The sequence below is a fragment of the Pseudoliparis swirei genome, chromosome 7, assembly GCF_029220125.1.
Source record: "Pseudoliparis swirei isolate HS2019 ecotype Mariana Trench chromosome 7, NWPU_hadal_v1, whole genome shotgun sequence".
Lineage (NCBI taxonomy): Eukaryota > Metazoa > Chordata > Actinopteri > Perciformes > Liparidae > Pseudoliparis > Pseudoliparis swirei.
Window position 1 is genome coordinate 27,014,932 of NC_079394.1, and position 18,519 is coordinate 27,033,450.

The 18,519-nt window shown below is 46.1% G+C and overlaps 1 protein-coding gene across 3 annotated transcripts in view; it reads left to right on the top strand.

Moving 5' to 3' along the window:
• Window positions 1–18,519, top strand: part of ptch1 (patched 1) — a 56,727-nt gene that overhangs the window by 20,119 nt on the left and 18,089 nt on the right. For 2 of the 3 annotated variants that reach the window (XM_056419592.1, XM_056419591.1), the window contains exons 3-16: window positions 1,000–1,189; window positions 1,437–1,506; window positions 1,652–1,743; window positions 3,840–4,038; window positions 4,174–4,295; window positions 6,805–6,952; window positions 8,829–8,960; window positions 9,555–9,710; window positions 9,841–9,939; window positions 10,811–10,936; window positions 13,669–13,787; window positions 14,640–15,279; window positions 15,971–16,280; window positions 17,650–17,792. In XM_056419592.1, the coding sequence (XP_056275567.1) occupies window positions 1,000–1,189; window positions 1,437–1,506; window positions 1,652–1,743; window positions 3,840–4,038; window positions 4,174–4,295; window positions 6,805–6,952; window positions 8,829–8,960; window positions 9,555–9,710; window positions 9,841–9,939; window positions 10,811–10,936; window positions 13,669–13,787; window positions 14,640–15,279; window positions 15,971–16,280; window positions 17,650–17,792 (2,546 nt within the window). The remainder of the gene's footprint in view (window positions 1–999; window positions 1,190–1,436; window positions 1,507–1,651; window positions 1,744–3,839; window positions 4,039–4,173; window positions 4,296–6,804; window positions 6,953–8,828; window positions 8,961–9,554; window positions 9,711–9,840; window positions 9,940–10,810; window positions 10,937–13,668; window positions 13,788–14,639; window positions 15,280–15,970; window positions 16,281–17,649; window positions 17,793–18,519) is intronic. The other variant, XM_056419593.1, reaches the window with a different exon arrangement.

Here is an 18,519-nt window from a genome sequence, read left to right on the forward strand (position 1 = left end):
GTATTCAGTGTTTACCCTTGCATTTGACTGTCAATGTGTGCATGCTTGTATGACAGCAATTGGCTGCATTTGTCCGTGTGTGTGTGTGTGTGTTTGCGAGAGAGACTTTGCCAGACTGGCCTTGGCTGCACTCGGGTGGAGCAGAGCAGCTAAACGGGCCTGAAAGGCTGCTTTTGTAGCTCAGGCTAGCTGAGAGCTCAGAGCACACGCACAGGGCTTAGCCCCACCACGATATGGGAGCAACGCCTGGAAGTGAGTCTCTCTCTTTATCAAGCACATACTGTGACTGTCACACACAAACTTAAAACTGGGAGTTCGAAAAAGATGAAGAGATGTTTTGGTGAACTGTGGATTTGTCGTGGTGCGAGCTCACCTTAAGCAAAGGGCTTTTGTTGGAGAAGTGTGATAAGGGTCCGGGCCGGCGGAGATGTCTCTGGGTGTGATTTTCTCAGGATCACTCCTTGAGTCACAGATGTTCAGACACACAGAAAGACACACACACACACACACACACACATTCATACACACGTCATGTGCGAAAACATCTGCAGCTCAAGAAGTGATCCTGTGCAAATTAAACCCAGAGACATTTAGGTGAGAAAGGTTAAGAGTTTAATCTGGAAGGATTTGATGGTTGTATTACGTTGCTTAGACACTCGTGCTCCTTCATCAACATTATCTTTACAATGGAAATGAGAAAAGAGTTATCAATGCACACCTTGGTAGTCTGTGTGTGGGGTTTTTTTAAGCAAAAACCTTCTGAGTGCGGATTTTAAAATCCCCATTGCAAAAGAAAAGGAAATAATTCAAATGAAACAACAAAAAATCCCTACATTATGAAATTCAATAAACGCTGAACATGATGAGCCTTTTAATATATACTGAATCATCTAATACACGTGCTTCTTTGACAGTAAGAATGTTTATTTGGATATTTGCATCAAGGTTTAAAGAAGAAAAAAAAGCAATTTTTAACTGATTCTCTGTCCTTTTGTGCAGTTGGCGGGCGCGTGAACCAGGAACTGACATACACGCGGCAGAATATAGGCGAGGAGGCCATGTTCAACCCTCAGCTGATGATCCAGACGCCGCGGGAGGACGGAGCCAATATTTTAACGGTGGATGCTCTCCTGCAGCACCTGGAGTCAGCGATCCGAGCCAGCAGAGTTCACGTTTACCTTTACAACAGGTAACTAACCAGTCCTTGCAGACCTCTGGTCCAGCTTTGCTGCTTTGTTTTTGTCGACATCATGTTCTCCTCATATGTTCCAGTTGTGGACAATTCAAAGTCAATTTCAGTTTGGTGTCATAGTGCACGTTTTATGTGTTACGGTTTTCCTCGGGTACGTTTGGGCTCGCAGCCCCTCGTGAAAAAGGATGTCGGGGCTCATGGTGTCATATGGCCGTGACAAAAACTCTTTTGTTCTCCTTTTCAGACAATGGAAATTGGAAAACCTATGCTACAAATCAGGAGAACTAGTCACAGAAACTCACTACATGGATCAGGTAAGATGCAAATGCTTCCTTCTGCTTCATTTCATCCGATGGATGAATCCTATTGAATCACGACTTGTCCAAGAGCATGATCTACTTTATTTATTTGTTCCCGTTGCTAATGTGTGTCAACCCCGCTGTGTGTTTGTCCAATTAGATCATAGAAAAGCTTCATCCCTGCCTCATCATCACCCCTTTGGACTGTTTCTGGGAGGGAGCCAAGCTCCAGTCTGGAATGGTCTATCTCCCGTAAGTACGCAAAATAAAAACAGAATCTGTGTTTGTTTTTTCCCCGACGCACCGGCACAATTCTAACACGTCGACAGATCGACTGATCTCTTTCAAGGTCAAATTACGCTTGTTGCCATCAAATGATCGGAAGGGTTTTCCCTCACCGGGGGGGCGCCAGTTAGCAAACTGATTGGGGACAACAAGGTCTTGATCGCTGAGCTCATGAGGGCCGGTTATGGAATGAGTGTTTATGGTCACAGTATTTTCAGATTGTTTTCAAGACGGCGAAAGCGAAAGAGGAGGAGACCTGGATCTAGTTTTTACCCTTTTTAGTAGAAGGTGCCCAAACACACTCAGCCCATCCAAAGAGACACCACAGAGGAACAAGAGTGTGTGTGTGTGTGTGTGTCGTCCCCTCTGAAGGCTCTATTGTGGTGGTTGCTGGCATGCGTATCGCTGGCCATCGTTTCTCTCCAGCCCTGGGCCTCACACCATTGTCTGCCCCTTCTGTCGCTAATGGCCTGCTGCTACAGTAATACTCGGCAGGCCTTTACCTCTGCGTGTGTGTGCGTGTGTGTGCGAGCGTGCACGTTTGCGCATGCACATAGTGTGTGCCATCGCCATCAGTGCATGCGTGTGTTATGTGGATGTGTGAAAGTGTATCTCTGTGTGTGTGTGTGTGTGTGTTGCCCTTGGTCTAAGATGGTAAAAAAAAGTTTTTACTATGTTCTGGTTGGAAGGCTGGGAATAATAACCCAAGCCTGGTTAAGCACATACAATGTAGTCTGAATGAGAGGGAGAGAGATTCAGAGAAAGGGAGACTGGAATGTGTGAGGCATACAGAGACGAGCACTGGTTTTGGAGCAGGAGTTCAGCACCGGGCCGTTGCATGATGGGAGTTAGTTCTCCGTTTATTGTTCTCTGTCACCTCGCAAGAAAAGGCGTACAAAAATGTGACTGTTTAGAGTCTAACAACTTTGAGATAATAACACCCAAACATCTGACAAATGCAAAAGCCTGAAATACACACCAACACACACACTTGCGACAAAACAAGAACTAACAATGTATATTCTAAAATCTAATCGCAAAAAGCAATTGCTTTTAAATAAAACAGTAGATTAGATGCAATGTTCTTGCATCCAGTGTGTTTGCTCTTCAAGGGAAATTCTAGCTTATTTTCACAGTTTTTGGGAATGATTTTCATTGATTATGTTTACGAGCAAGAAACATTAACGCTCAATAAGAACAGTTGTATATATGTCATCAGTGAGCCAGATTACCTAGACCACTTCATTCTGAGGCAAAACTTAAATAAGCTTCACCAACATGTTGGTAATAACTTGTGGATAGCTTGATAGCCCAAAGTGTAACGAGGAAGTCGGCCTGTAAACTGGGGTTAGTGTTCAGAATGGACAGCTTAATGTATTATTATTAATGTTTCAGTTCACTTACACTACCGTTCAAAAGTTTGGGGTCATCCAGACAATTTCTTGTCTTCCATGAAAACTCACTTTTATTTATCAAATGAATTGAAAATTGAATAGAAAATATCGTCAAGACATTGAGAAGGTTAGAAATAATGATTAATATTTGAAGTATTAATTTTGTTCTTCAAACTTCAAGCTCAAAGGAAGGCCAGTTGTATAGCTTATATCACCAGCATAACTGTTTTCAGCTGTGCTAACATAATTGCACAAGGGTTTTCTAATCAGATATTAGTCTTCTAAGGCGATTAGCAAACACAATGTACCATTAGAACACTGGAGTGATCGTTGATGGAAATGGGCCTCTATACACCTCTGGAGATATTTCATTAGAAACCAGACGTTTCCACCTAGAATAGTCATTTACCACATTAACAATGTATAGTGTGTATTTTTGATTCATGTTATCTTTATTGAAAAAACTGTGCTTTTCTTTGAAAAATAAAGACATTTCTAAGTGACCCCAAACTTTTGAACGGTAGTGTAGATTGTCTCATTCAAATGAGTCTCATTACCAAAAGGATGTGTCAAAGTACAGAGAGATATTTCCGTAAAATGGATTTAGCAAATGCTTGAAGTGTGGTTGAAGTCGAGGTTTAACAGTCTTTCTCACCTTGAACTCTGCAGAGGGAAAGACCCTTTGCAATGGACCAACTTTGACCCCAAGGAGTTCCTTGAGGATTTGCGAAGGGCAAATTTTCCCGTGCAAAGCTTTGAGGACATGTTGGAAAAGGCAGATGTTGGACACGGCTACATGGATAGACCCTGCCTGAACCCCGCGGACCCCGACTGCCCCCTCACCGCGCCCAATAAGAACTCAACAAAGGTAGGCGCACACAAGCGTTGGCCTCGGAGTCCACAACCCGGTGCAACATTTCAACTTTTCGCAATACATTAAGTCTTTTAGTTTGAGACCAGCTTCCGACGGTTATTTTCTCGTCCGTTGTTTTCATTGCACCAGCCGTTCGACGTGGCGCGGGCCCTGAGCGGCGGCTGCCACGGTCTGTCCAGGAAGTATATGCACTGGCAGGAGGAACTGATCGTGGGAGGGACCACCAAGAACGGCAGCGGTCCCCTGCTCAGGTAACATACCCACACTTACACATACACACCCCCATAAACACTGCTGGGATCACTGCAGGGCTTATTCTGAAAAGAGAGTGTGTGTGTGTGTGTGTGTGTTTGTTTTTTTCTTGCTCTTTAATGCGCTTGGTGTGCGTGTGCGTGTGCGCGGTGTGCTGTAAATCTTGCGGTCATTAGCAGATTCCAGTGAAATCTCCGAGCTCCAGCTGTTGTTGCTCAGCTCTGGACGCTCCGCTTGGACACTACCCCCCCACTCATAGACGCACAAATATGTGCGTGGAGTGATCTATTGCCGGGCTAGTTTGTCAACAATATTTGAGATTTTGGGTTCCGTGGAAATTAATTCCAGCACAAAGCACCAGGACAAAGCTTATAGAGGATGTACCACACATATGGAAACATAATATACACATGCGTACATGTGCAATACGTTGTATGCCCCCCATCACCCGACACATGAGTCGATCCTGTTTTATTCATGTAAATATAAAACAATACAATTAAAAACATGCACATTTCATCAAGCAGTAAGAAGCTTCCCTTTAACCAGGGTGAAAGCTCCACAAATTATCCAACAGTTCACTAATGGAGCACTTATTTTAATGTGAAATTGCAGTTTGGTTGGCATGTACACACACAGTTAACCCCCCCCCCCCCACACACACACACACATACACACAATTACATGCAAACTGGCTCCAGAGTACAGTGGGGTGCGTTGTTTGTTTTGTGGTTGTGTTTTTTCCTGGCAAGATTGGGTCATTAGGGTGTCTGTGCGTGCCTGACTGCCTGTGTGTGTGTGTGTGTGTGTGTGTGTGTGTGTGGTTTAGTTGCTCTATCCTTTGGGCTGTTACTGCTGGCACTCAGTTTCTACATCTTGTTTACTAATGCCTCATTTCCACCGTACGGTTCGGCTCCGCTCCGCTCTCTGTCGGGAGCGGGTACTCCTCTGTTTAGTTTTCCACTGCGGATAGCAGCCCGTCGGTGTCGGTGGGATCCTCCGCTAATCGCCGTGGCGACATTTCATTAGCTACATTTTAATGGCGTAGTTTTGCGCGCCTGACATTTAAAAGAAAATAAATAAATCGAACATTTTAAATGGGCGTCGGCGCCGCGATATAGAAACGGCGGTCGCGTGCGGAATTTGCACCGGTGACGATTCTCTTTCACCAATCGGTTGCCTGCAGGGTTTTAACTCCGCCTTCCAGTATTGTGTCTGCTCGCCGACATGGTAGCACTAAAAGCTCCGGGTTCCAGGTACAGTCGGACACTTTATCTCGGGGAAAGTCGAGCTACGGCCGCGCTGTGCCACGCAGTGGAATGTGACATAACTGCCACAATTACCGCCATTATCACGATATTATTGGGGATTCCTTTCATAAAGAAACCAGGACGGCGCATTCCTCATCACACTGGATCCCACGGCCCTGTTTATATGTCAGAACATGATCAGGAATCTTGCAGATTGGGACCAGATACTCATTTCATGTGATCTGGCACTTCCTTTGTCACTATCAAATCCAGTCCAACCTCGTGCCACCCAACTTCTCTGTCTGGTTTGGAAAAGAGAAGAGATGAGATAAGATATGGACCTGTATTTCTGAGGCGTGTTGGGTCGGAAACTGAATGGAAAACAAGGTCACTGTCTAGTAGCAACTGTGTGTTTCTTTTGATGGCTCCTGTTTCCGTAACATATCTTTGCAAGGAATAAAAGAAGAGCTTTGAATCTAAGGGGGGGCATGTTGGAGGATAGGGGGAAGTTTTAGACAAATAAATATGTAAGATCCCATTTCTATTGTTTTTATTAGTGTCTATATTCTGATATATATATATATATATATATATAAACACTACCGTTCAAAGGTTTGGGGTCATCCAGACAATTTTGTGTCTTCCATGAAAACTCTTATTTATCAAATGAATTGAAAATTGAATTTAAAATAGTCAAGACGTTGACAAGGTTAGAAATAATGATTAATATTTGAAGTATTAATTTTGTTCTTCAAGCTCAAAGGAAGGCCAGTTGTATAGCTTATATCACCAGCATAACTGTTTTCAGCTGTGCTAACATAATTGCACAAGGGTTTTCTAATCATCCATTAGTCTTCTAAGGCGATTAGACAAACACAATGTACCATTAGAACACTGGAGTGATAGTTGATGGAAATGGGCCTCTAGACACCTCTGGAGATATTTCATGAGAAACCAGACGTTTCCACCTAGAATAGTCATTTACCACATTAACAATGTATAGAGTGTATTTTTGATTAATGTTATCTTTATTGAAAAAACAGTGCTTTTCTTTGAAAAATAAAGACATTTCTAAGTGACCCCAAACTTTTGAACGGTAGTGTATCTATATATATATATAGATACACAATCCAGAAGACCAGCTCATCACCTCACTGGTCTTCTCATTTAAACATGAGTTTGTCATTGACCTCCGTCTGTTTCTTGTCCCTCTTTCATCCTTTCCATCTTTTCCTTTCTTCCCTTCCTCCTTTTCCAGTGCCCAGGCCTTACAGACCATGTTCCAGCTGATGACTCCCAAGCAGATGTTTGAGCACTTTCGGGGCTACGAGGAGGTTTCCCACATCAACTGGAATGAAGAAAAGGCTGCAGCTATATTAGAAGCCTGGCAGAGGAGATACTCTAAGGTAAGGGCCAAAGCACTCAGAAATGAGATCCAACAAAAGAGGGCACCGAAAGAGAAAATAAATCTATTCTAAATCCTCTCTACGACCACATCGTAAATCAACGACCGGATACAGGTGAACATGGAAAGGCCCCATCCAAAGCCCGGGCCCCTGATAGACACTAGACCCACTGTTGGTGTGTGGTAAAAGACTCCAGCTTTCTTCCTAATGCTCAGTAGAGAGGAGCAATCGAGCAGCAGGGTGAGCGCGTCTGGAATACATTACGGGAGCGCTGGATCTCTCTCTCTCTCTCTCTCTAACTCGCGCACAAACACACATGCAAACACACTCACAAAGTTCACACACAATTGCTTTTCCAGCTGTGGCCCCATTGGTGGCTCATGTGTGACATCATCTGGTCTTTGTTTTGGGGGGCCCCCCAACCTCTGTTCGACATGGTGTGACCTTGTGTGTCTGTGTGTGTGTGTGTGTGTGTGTGCGCGCCATTCGTCTTGGGGCCCGGAGATCACAGATAGCGAGAAAAGAGGCGTGCTCGTTTCTTTGAATACGAAGCTTTTATCAATGGAAATCCTACAAAAATAATTTAAAAAAAAGTAGAAAGATGACAAATGTCTGTCTTACAGCGGCGGGCGTTGCTCACGATCAGGCGTGCCTGCATGAATAGTATGCATGTAGGTATGTGCCTGACACATGTGCGAGTTCACACGTGGGTGTGTGTGTGCGCGTGTGTGATGTATTGCGTGTTTCCTCGTGTGTGTCAGCCAGCATTGCTCCCCACTGAGCAGGAACTGCAGTTCAATGTTGAAGCCATCTGTCTGCCTTGAGATAGGAGAGAGGGAGAGGATGGGTCATGGTACTGTCTGCAGATTCCTCCAAATACAAACTGAGGCAGAGCTCATTATTTAGGGCGGCGATTTGTCTTTGTTGTCTTCAAAGACTCAGAGAGAGATTTCAGACATACTATATGCTACAGGTTCTTTATCAAAGGGGCAAGAGAACAGATTGGAGGCGCAGGCTGGCTGTCATCTGAGGTGCTACTCTTATTTCATTCAAGGTGCATTATAATAATAATAAGAAGAAGAAGAATAACTTTATTTATATAGCACCTTTTAAAAACAATGTTTACAAAGTGCTCCACAGAGTCAAAGCAAAACAAGTGGAATAGCAAGAAACCAATATTACATTTAAAAGTATATATTAAAATTACAAATAAAATGAAAAGTAAAAAAATTAATTAAAAACCAAATAAATTAAAAACAGACAAACTAAATTAGGGGAACCAAAGTTCTGCATAAAAAGACTAGATCACTTAAAAGCTGTTCTATAAAAATGGGTTTTATGAAGTGATTTAAAAGAAGTTACTGATTCTGCAAGCATTATTTGCTAATGGAAATCCGGTAGTTTACAAGCATCAGTCACGCATGTAAAATAGGTGCAAATTTGAGGGAGAAGTGTGGTTTAAATCTGATTAAGTTCAGAAACAAACCTCTGAGAAAGAGAAAAAGAGAGCAGGAGCTCATTATAAAATAACACACTATTTAAACAAACCGTGTGTGGTCACTGAACCTGAACTGGGGCGATCATCGGGCGGCTGCTGCTGCTGCACAGTGGGGGGGCTAACGCACTCCTGCAGAATTTCCTTCTTCTTTTTTTTGTGGGATGAATTTTATTCATTCACAAGCGCAGCCTGTTTGAAGCTTGTTTCATTCCAAATATTTGTCATTGCCCTTGGAAATGTGTTTAAAGACCATCTATTATTCCTTATTGATTTTCCTCCTGCTCTCCAATCATTTGTAATGTCGCTTTTCTCATCTCCCCCTTTCTGTTTGCCCCTCTCTCTCTCTCTCCCTCTCTCCCTCTCTCTCTCTCTCTCCAGGCGGTGCTGCAGAGTGTGGCAGCGAACTCGTCTCAGAAGGTCTTGTCTTTCACCAGCACCACTCTGGAAGATATTCTCAAGTCCTTCTCCGACGTCAGTGTCATCCGTGTGGCCAGTGGGTACCTGCTGATGGTGAGAACAGAGCCAGAAAGAAGGAGAGAAAAAAGACTAAACTAGAACGGGCACTCGGTAGAGCGCATACCTTCGCATATCACAAGATTGGGCATTGAATTATGAACATCTTGGCATTAGTTGCATGCCAATTGGATAGAAATTGATGGTAAAAAGAAGATTTTGACCTTTTCATGACCTTGACCTTTGACCCGATCAATCCCAAAATTTAATCAAATGGTCCCTGGATAATAACCAATCATCCCACCAAATTTCATGCGATTCAAGAAGATTTTGAACCTTTTCATGACCTTGACCTTTGACCCGATCGATCCCAAAATCTAATCAAATGGTCCCCGGATAATAACCAATCATCCCACCAAATTTCATGCGATTCGGTTTAATACTTTTTGACTTATGCGAATAACACGCACGCACGCATACAAATACACGGCGATCAAAACATTACCTTAGTAATAAATGCACAATGCACATATATTTTGTGAACAGCTTTTGGGCAACCGAAGTCCAGGCTTGGGTTAAAGGGAAGTTAAAAGACAAGGGAAGATGTTTAATGACTGGCTGATAAATGGAGTCTTTGTTGGCTGTTCCCAGCTGGCCTATGCGTGTCTGACCATGCTGCGGTGGGACTGTGCCAAGTCTCAGGGGGCTGTCGGGCTGGCGGGTGTCCTGCTGGTGACACTGTCCGTGGCAGCTGGCCTGGGCCTCTGCTCTCTCCTGGGCATCTCCTTCAATGCTGCCACGACACAGGTAAACACCCCCCTTGTCAACGCTGACGCATGGTTTTTGTCTACGCTGCATTTAGTTTGTACCCCGACAAACAAAACTCAAAATGAGAGAAATTCAACTGGAGCTCATGACGTTTGCGCGTGTGCTACAGGTGCTCCCCTTCTTGGCTCTGGGTGTCGGTGTGGATGACGTGTTCCTCCTCGCTCACGCCTTCAGTGAGACCGGACAGAACAAGAGGATCCCGTTCGAGGTGAGGCTGCGACCCCTCTGCCGTCTTATCTCCTCCACGGAGGAATGCATGGAAAGGCCCGTCGGCGCCTGTGATGGAGCGGCTGACGGCCTGCCGCATGCGCCACACACTCAGCCTGCTTATCTAAGCCATGCTCCGTATTCATGTGAAAACAGAACGGGGATTATCGCGGTTTATATTAGATCATGAATCAAAAAATGTTCCTCTCAGGTAGAGAATTAAACTCAATGAAAGAAGAAAAAAAAGTGTGTGTGTGCGTGTGCGTGTGCGTGTGTGTGTGTGGAGCGGGATAACTCTTCATCTCCAGAGGGGGGAAAACACAGGCATGTATTTGCTTGTTTTTGTTTTCCCCCACTTCCCTCCCCTTCCAGCTTCGCCTCCCTCAACCCCGACTTCCTTTGTGTGGCTGAGATGAAAACTAAACAGAGCTGAACCTGATCTCCCCCGTCTGAAACAAACAAACACACACACACACACACACACACACACACACACACGCCTGCAGACACTCCTTGTGTGGTCCTGCACGTCCTCACATCTTCACACAATTGCCGCCCAACCCTGTGTGAGCTTGCTTATTGCTAAATAATGAGAAGGAAAAAAAATCAACCGTCTTGATTTACACCGAGAACGTATTTGTTTTGAGCGACTGCACGTCGTTTCTGTCTACTTTTCATCTTCTTCAAACAGAAGTCGACAGGCCCAGGTGGCTTACTCAAGAGCACTTGAGGGCTCGGAGAAACATTGCAATCACTGTCAGTCATATCGGTGTTATGATAATTGTACATAAGCTCAAGTATTGCCTTAGGCGACAATCTGATCGAGTTTCATGGCTTTCCCTTTCATCGACCTGTCTGTCTCCGTCTCTCAGGACCGCACGGGGGAGTGTCTGAAGCGGACCGGGGCCAGCGTGGCTCTCACCTCCATCAGCAACGTCACCGCCTTCTTCATGGCAGCCCTCATCCCCATCCCGGCGCTCAGAGCCTTTTCTCTCCAGGTATGCCCCAGGTGTGTGTGTGTGTGTGTGTGTGTGTGCGTGTGTAAGCGTGTGTGTGTGTGGGTTCGGTCGTGTGGGGCCCGTCTCCCTAATAGTCCTGTTCCAGTCCTCATTGTCTCCAGATTTCACCAGACAGTTGTTTTATTGATTTCTTTCATCAAACTGAAAGAGTGTGTGTGTGTGTGTGTGTTTAAAAAAAATCCAGCCAGCCCTCTGCCTCCCTCTTGGAGGCTGTTTAGTGGCGGGCCCGCCGGTGTCTGTCCAGATTGCGTCTGAGGCCCATGTAACCAAATCTCTCTGCGTGTGTGTACTTGCATATCATGTGCATGTGGGAGTTGTAGTACCTGTGTGGGAGGTTTGGAAAGCAGTAGTCTGTGTGTGTGTGTGTGTGTGTTTAAAAGGTGGGGGGAGGGGGGCTTCTCGCACAGACTTCTCTCACATCTGTCGGTAATCATAGACGTCGCCGCTACAGTAAAAACTGGGACGAGACGATCACAAATCATTCAAAAGACGATTTCAGACCCACTGGTACGAAGAGTCGATGAATCCACGGCTGGAATTATTTGCAGTCAGGTAAAAGTGTGCTTGTGCTGTAGACTGCAAAAATTAAAATCTAAGTAAATATCTCAAATTAAGGCAATCTATGCTTGTTTTTTGACTGACAAGATATTTCTTCTTACAAGGCAGGGTTAGGGTTAGAGCATTTCACTTGTTTTAAGAAATCTTGGCAAGTCAAATGTTCCTGTTCGGTTGCCAGATAATTTGGCTTATTTCAAGTAATATTCCCTCATTTTATGACTTTTTTTTCTTGTTTTTTGAGGCTGAATTTTTGCAGTGTAAGTGCAGCGTACAGTACACCCCTGCCCTGCTCTCTCTCTCTCACGCACACACACACACACACGCACACAGAGTGAGGCGAGATGTCGCCGCAGTGAGTGCAGTATTAGCATGTGTGGATTTAGTACAGCGAGTCTGTCAAACATGATGCATTTACCCCATGGGTCTAATCCGTGCAGCCTCGTTTTTTTTGCACACAAATACACACACTTGGAGACGGGCACGCACACACACACACACACACACATGCGCAGAGCACGCATCAGATGCGCATAGCATGCATACTTTTAAACTTGTGATCACGCTGATACCCATCTTTTTATTACGGAACACAAATGCACAACCGCAATCGGCGGGAGGCGTCGCTCCGCCTCGTGGAGATGCGTGTGTTCGGCGCGTCTCTTTCTCGGCATTAGGCACTTCCTGTGGTCGTCTCCTCCGTCTCTCGTTCGCTTCCGTCCATCAGCAGGAACCGGCAAAAAAAAAAGAAGAAAAGTGGAATCTCGTCCAGATAACAACACAAAAACACGCACGCAGAAAAGTTTGTGCGCCCGAGGACAGATGTGATGAAACGTCTCCCCGGGTCGGCTCGCGGTCACGATGTCGTTGCGTGATTGTGAGGCGAGTTGAACCGCGTCTGTCTGGCCAGTTGAGAATGCATTGTTCTTACTCGGCCTACAGAAGCTTCGCTCCCTCACAGTATCCTCCTCTTCCTCTCTTCTTGACGGCATCGTTAGCTGAGGAATGAGGGAGGGCGAGGATGTGTGTGTCAGGAGGTGAGTGTGTGCGTGTGTGTGTGCAAGGGGTGTGTGTTATCTGCACTGCCGTAGCGCCTGCTCATCACCTCGGGCCCCGCGGGTCTTCGGCTCCTTGGGTGGTCTGGCACACACACACAGGATTGTGTGTGTGTGTGTGTGTGTGTATGTGTGTTCAAGTAGTGGTCTGGCAACTACGCCAGATCCAGATTGCGCTCTGGGCAGGGCCCCAACCTAACCCCAACCCCCACCCTCTGCTCCAGTGCACCACCTTCCAATACTTAACCACAACACTGCACCGGCTTCGATGACGCTCGCACAGGCCTCGCTCTTTCCTCCGCTCACTCGGTGTGTTTGTCCCGCAAGGATTTGAGAATGTGTTGAAAGGCATTGTTCCGCCCAGACGGCAGCTCATCCGGGTTGTGTTGCCTCGGGCCGTGTGTCTTTACGGCTCGCGTCAGAGGGCAGTCGTTCTTTGAGGCCGCGCGACGACGTCACAGTCGACCGTTCCGCGACTTGGAACGTGTGCATTAATGGAGATGCAGGGATTTTGATTGCGAAATACTTTTTAGTTTATTACGGTTTAACCTCGGGATTATTATTATCTTCTTTACCTTCGCATTGAAAGTGCGGAAGGTTATGTTTTGATCGCCGTGTATTTATTTATTTATTTATTTGTATGCGTGTTACTCGCATAACTCAAAAAGTATTAAACCGAATCGCATGAAATTTGGTGGGATGATTGGTTATTATCCGGGGACCATTTGGTTAGATTTTGGGATCGATCGGGTCAAAGGTCAAGGTCATGAAAAGGTCAAAATCTTCTCTTTACCATAGCGCGGTCAATTTTTATCCAATTGGCATGCAACTAATGCCAACATGTTCATAATTCAATGCCCAATCTTGTGATATGCGAAGGTATGCGCTCTACCGAGTGCCCATTCTAGTTTTATTTGTGTCTTTCATCGCCACCTTTTTGAAGCCCCAGTTCATTTAGACTTCATCCCGCCACAGCTTCCTTCTCCGTGTTTACCTTCTCTATCTACATCATCACTTCTCAACTGTAGACACATTGCTTATTTCTTATTTCATGAAGTCGATGTTCCCGAACCAACGCAGTGCGCCCCGTGTCTCTCGCAGGCTGCAGTGGTAGTGGTGTTCAACTTCGCCATGGTGCTGCTCATCTTCCCCGCCATCCTCAGCATGGACCTCTACCGACGCGAAGACAGGCGGTTCGACATCTTCTGCTGCTTCTACAGGTGTGTGCACACGACTACACACACACAGACACACACACACAAACACTTCTGTTAATTCTGCCTTTTATAGGTTCCTCTGATCTCTTAATCTGATAATGAATAACTCCAACACACTGTTCTCTCTGAGTTGTCTTCACCTTAATCCGCCTCCGTCACAGCCTAATTACTGCTCATCACTTTCTGTCTGCTGCGTTAGTTACCTTCGCATTGAAAATGCGGAAGGTTATGTTTTGATCGCCGTGTATTTATTTATTTATTTATTTGTATGCGTGTTACTCGCATAACTCAAAAAGTATTAAACCGAATCGCATGAAATTTGGTGGGATGATTGGTTATTATCCGGGGACCATTTGATTAGATTTTTGGATCGATCGGGTCAAAGGTCAAGGTCATGAAAAGGTCAACATCTTCTTCTTACCATAGCGCGGTCAATTTTTATCCAATTGGCATGCAACTAATGCCAAAATGTTCATAATTCAATGCCCAATCTTGTGATATGCGAACGTATGCGCTCTACCGAGTGCCCATTCTTGTTACCTTCACATTGAAAATGCGGAAGGTTATGTTTTTTGTTTATGTGTTTATCTGTCACAGTCGTTTTTAAACTGTCGGCATGCTCGTTGGCACAGCGATCATATGGATCTACACACACGCTGATAAATCCCCTTGTTGTGTCTCAGCTCTATATTTCATGCTGTTGCCAGAGAGAAAACAAAGTTCAATTATAATATGGGCAGATAAGAGACTCAATGAAGTTAGAAATGAATACATATGTCCACATATTAAAGAATACCGTCACTATGAGTGTTTTCAGTCGTGACATTTTTTCCATTCGTCTTTTATCTCTTTTAGCCCGAGTGCCAATCGTGTGATCCAGATCGAGCCCCACGCGTACCTGGACGGGGCGGACGGGAGTCCCTACAGCCCCCCCCCCTCCTATTGTACCCCTCCTCCCTCCTACCGCACGCCTCCCCCGAGCTACAGCAGCCCCCCTCCCTCCTACAGCAGCCACGGCTTTGCCCAGCAGACCCAGATCACCATGCAGTCCACGGTGCAGCTCAGGACGGAGTACGACCCCCGGACTCAGGTCTTCTACACGACGGCCGAGCCCAGATCCCAGATCTCTGTGCAGCCCATGAACCCAGCTCCGACGAGGAGCAATGACTATTACGGCAGCAACAACAACAACAACGGCAGCGGGAGCCGAGGGAACGGGGGATCTCGGGGTTCTGCCACCTTTTCCCATCATCACCCTGCACCTCCTCCTCCTGCCGCCGCCCCGACTATAAGCGGCAGCTCGGCTCCTCAGGGGAATCCAGCCGCGTCGACTGGCGTGGGCCCAGAGAACAACAACTCCACGCGGGACCTCGTGTCCCAGTACGGAGAGGGCTCGTCGGGCCTGCGCTACCTCGAGCCTCGCTGCTCACGCTGGACCCTGTCCTCTTTTGCGGAGAGGCACTACGCTCCGTTCCTCCTGCAGCCCACCACCAAGGTGAGTTCAGGGCCTCCGTTGGAAGCTTCCGTGTGAGGGGAGACTGTGTTTTTTTTTGGCGCTCTGGCTTGCCGTGGTGATAATTTGACGGGGAGGATTAGTCACCAGAGCGAATAGGAGGGGGAAATCTGAGTCACATACAAGCACACACACAGTCTGACCTCAGCGGAGTGGGTGGCCAGTCACATGAAAGCCTTCCAGAGATGAACTCATCTGGTGGCCCGTACTTGACGTTATTCGATAATCTTGTTCTTTTCGTCACACCGTCAGATGTTTCACCATATTGCCAAATTGCTTCCTGCCGTCCTCTGATGCTTTCGTTTAAGACTCCCCTTCAGGAAAATTCTGTTCCTATTTTCTTATTTTTCCGGCATCGTCGACGGAACTGTGTCAAAGTTGAACACAACTTTGGATCGTAGCGTTACCGTTGTCTTTGGCTCACCTTGGAGTGATTTAAAATCTCGTGTTGTTCTTGCCACGTCAGGGGTATTTTAATTGACGTTTAAAATAAGTTGATTTATAGTTACGGCTTTCTTTTTTCTGGCAACCTTTTGTGAGCTTTTCGAACACGTTGCTAAAAATCCACCTTTTGCATTATGCAAAGTATCCACAACTTTGCAACCTGATTTGAGCGATGGGCGTCAGCCGGACCCGCCGTCGATCGCTGACCTTCGTCCTTCCGTGTGTTCAGGTGGTGGTGATTGTGCTGTTCCTCATCCTGCTGGTCGTCAGTCTCTACGGCACCACCCAGGTGAGGGACGGCCTGGAGTTGACGGACATCGTGCCCAGAGAGACCAGCGAGTACGACTTCATCGGTGCCCAGTTCAAGTTCTTCTCCTTCTACAACATGTACTTGGTGACGCAGCGGGCCGATTACGCCCAGAAGCAGCCTCTGCTGCACCAGCTCCACCAGAGGTTCCACACCATCCGCTACGTGCTGAAGGAGGACAACGGGCAGCTGCCCCGTATGTGGCTCCACTACTTCAGGGAATGGCTGCAAGGTGAAAAATCAAGCTCGATAATTACCATCCCAACCAGACCAAAAGCGAGGGAAGAACTCTCTTTGGGTCGGATGCAGCGGGGTTCGTCGTTATATTTGACCCTCGTACTTACGTTACGGGCCGATTCTGTCATTAATGCCTCGTTTAGCATCCCTGTTTAAGTTAGTTCAGGCATGGGAATCATTTACTTTCTCGTGAAACAGTCCTGAGATCAAAGTTTACTTGTGTGTTTTGACATGAATCTACAGGAAGCAAGATGTTGGGCAGAAGTTCAGAAGTAGGCGGGGTTTCAAAATGAGCACTGACAGGAGCCCGATTAAAATCACTTGTGTGATAAGTGGGGTTGACGGGGGAAGACGATGTGGGAGGGCACGTTGCTATCGTTGGCCTCGGGAAATATACAGGATCTGAGAAGCTCTGGCAGTAAAGATGATGTCGGCAGCGCAAACTGACACTCATCCAACTCGCATTAGCACTGCTCCTTCTAGCTCTTGACATTTTTCAACATAATCCATTCATCAATCATCTGAAATATTTGGCATGAAACCAGCGCCGCACAACACGTTGGAGTCGTGTCGGTGCCCTTGAAGTCATGTAATCGGATGGCAGGATTCACTTTGGGATGTGTTGCTGGTTGTTTTGCCGGCGCTGACTGCTCCGAAGACTTGTAAAGTGGCCCTGGACAAGAATATGATCCTCCACATGTCAACCCGAATCCGAGAACGGCTTCATTTTCAGCAAGGCGGCGCTGACTTCCCTGTAACGACAAACCACATTGTGTGAGTCTGTGTGTGTGATGTCAGCCGGCTGGGAGCCACACAGGGAGTGTGTGTGGGGGAGAGAGGCAGAGAGAGAGAGAGAGAGAGAGAGAAAGAGAGAGAGATGTCTGATATTGCTCTCTGCAATGGTGGGACAAATTGGAGCCAGACAGGCCACGGAACGAGACCCAAAACAACATCTCCCACAGACGGACCACAGCATGAGCCTTGGGGGAGAGCCGAGAGGGGGAGAGTGATACCCATATGGATTAGAGGGTAGTATAGAAAAGGAGACATATGTTCCTGATATATTCCCTAATGATGGCTTTGAATCAAAAGCAGCATTTTGTTCCTTTTTCTTTTGAAGTCCTGTTTGGTGGTAGAGAATGGAACCACGTTACTACATTAAATGAATCAGGCTTATTATAGGGTGAGCTTGCAGTGTTGTGTTCTAGCGTCTTGTGCTGCGCCGGGTTGTTTTCCTGTGTTGTTTTTCTTTTTGAACTCTGCTTTATGAGCGCGTTGCGGAGGAAGAATGAAGATAACGGGGGCATGTGACCTTTCCAAACATCAACAGCTAACCGATCTGGTTTTTTGTGGTTTTCCTGCAGGTCTCCAACAGGCGTTTGACAAGGACTGGGAGGCCGGCCGCATCTCTTCCAACAGCTACAGGAATGGCTCCGATGACGGCGTCCTGGCATACAAGCTGTTGGTGCAGACGGGACGCAGGGAGAAGCCCATCAACTTCAACCTGGTGCGTGTCGGATTTAAGTGTGCGGGTTGTTACAAGGACTGCGATCTGAGGATAACGACAGAGGGGTTAAAACTGCTTTCTCCTTTTCGCGTGTTTCGTCCAATGGGATTGGGACTGGAAGAGCCGCACCCCGGCTTAAAGACTGCCTCTCTCCATCCCGTTGTTTTCTCTTTTCTCCCTCTGTAATGTCTTCATCTTCTCTATGTGATGAGTTTACCAAGCCCAGGAATTTAAAGCTCTCACTGGGGCTGCAGCCTGCCTCTGAAAAACCTGTTAACTCTTCATTTAAACCGTTTGTCACACTCCGCAGTTCTGTGTGTGCGTGTGCAGCGCCTCGACAGGGAGACGTCTTCCCTTGGCTTCGGGACTTTGGAGTTTGTTAGTGATTCCAGACGCGGTTCATAGTGTGAGAAGTTAAAAAGCTGAAAGAAATCAGTGCACAACATGGAAACTCGTGCGGGCCCGATGGGGCCAGAACTAATGCGCCTGGATTTTGCAGTAGATGTGGTCGAGGCGAATAATTAGAATGTCAAAATGAAAAAGAATGGATTTTTTTTGTTGCATATTCACTTTGTTTGATGCAAAGTTAAAACAACTACCAATAAATATATATATATATATATATGTATACATATATATATATATATACATATATGTATGTATATATATATATATATATTTATTGGTAATTGTTTTAACTTTGCATATATATGTACAGGACTGTCTC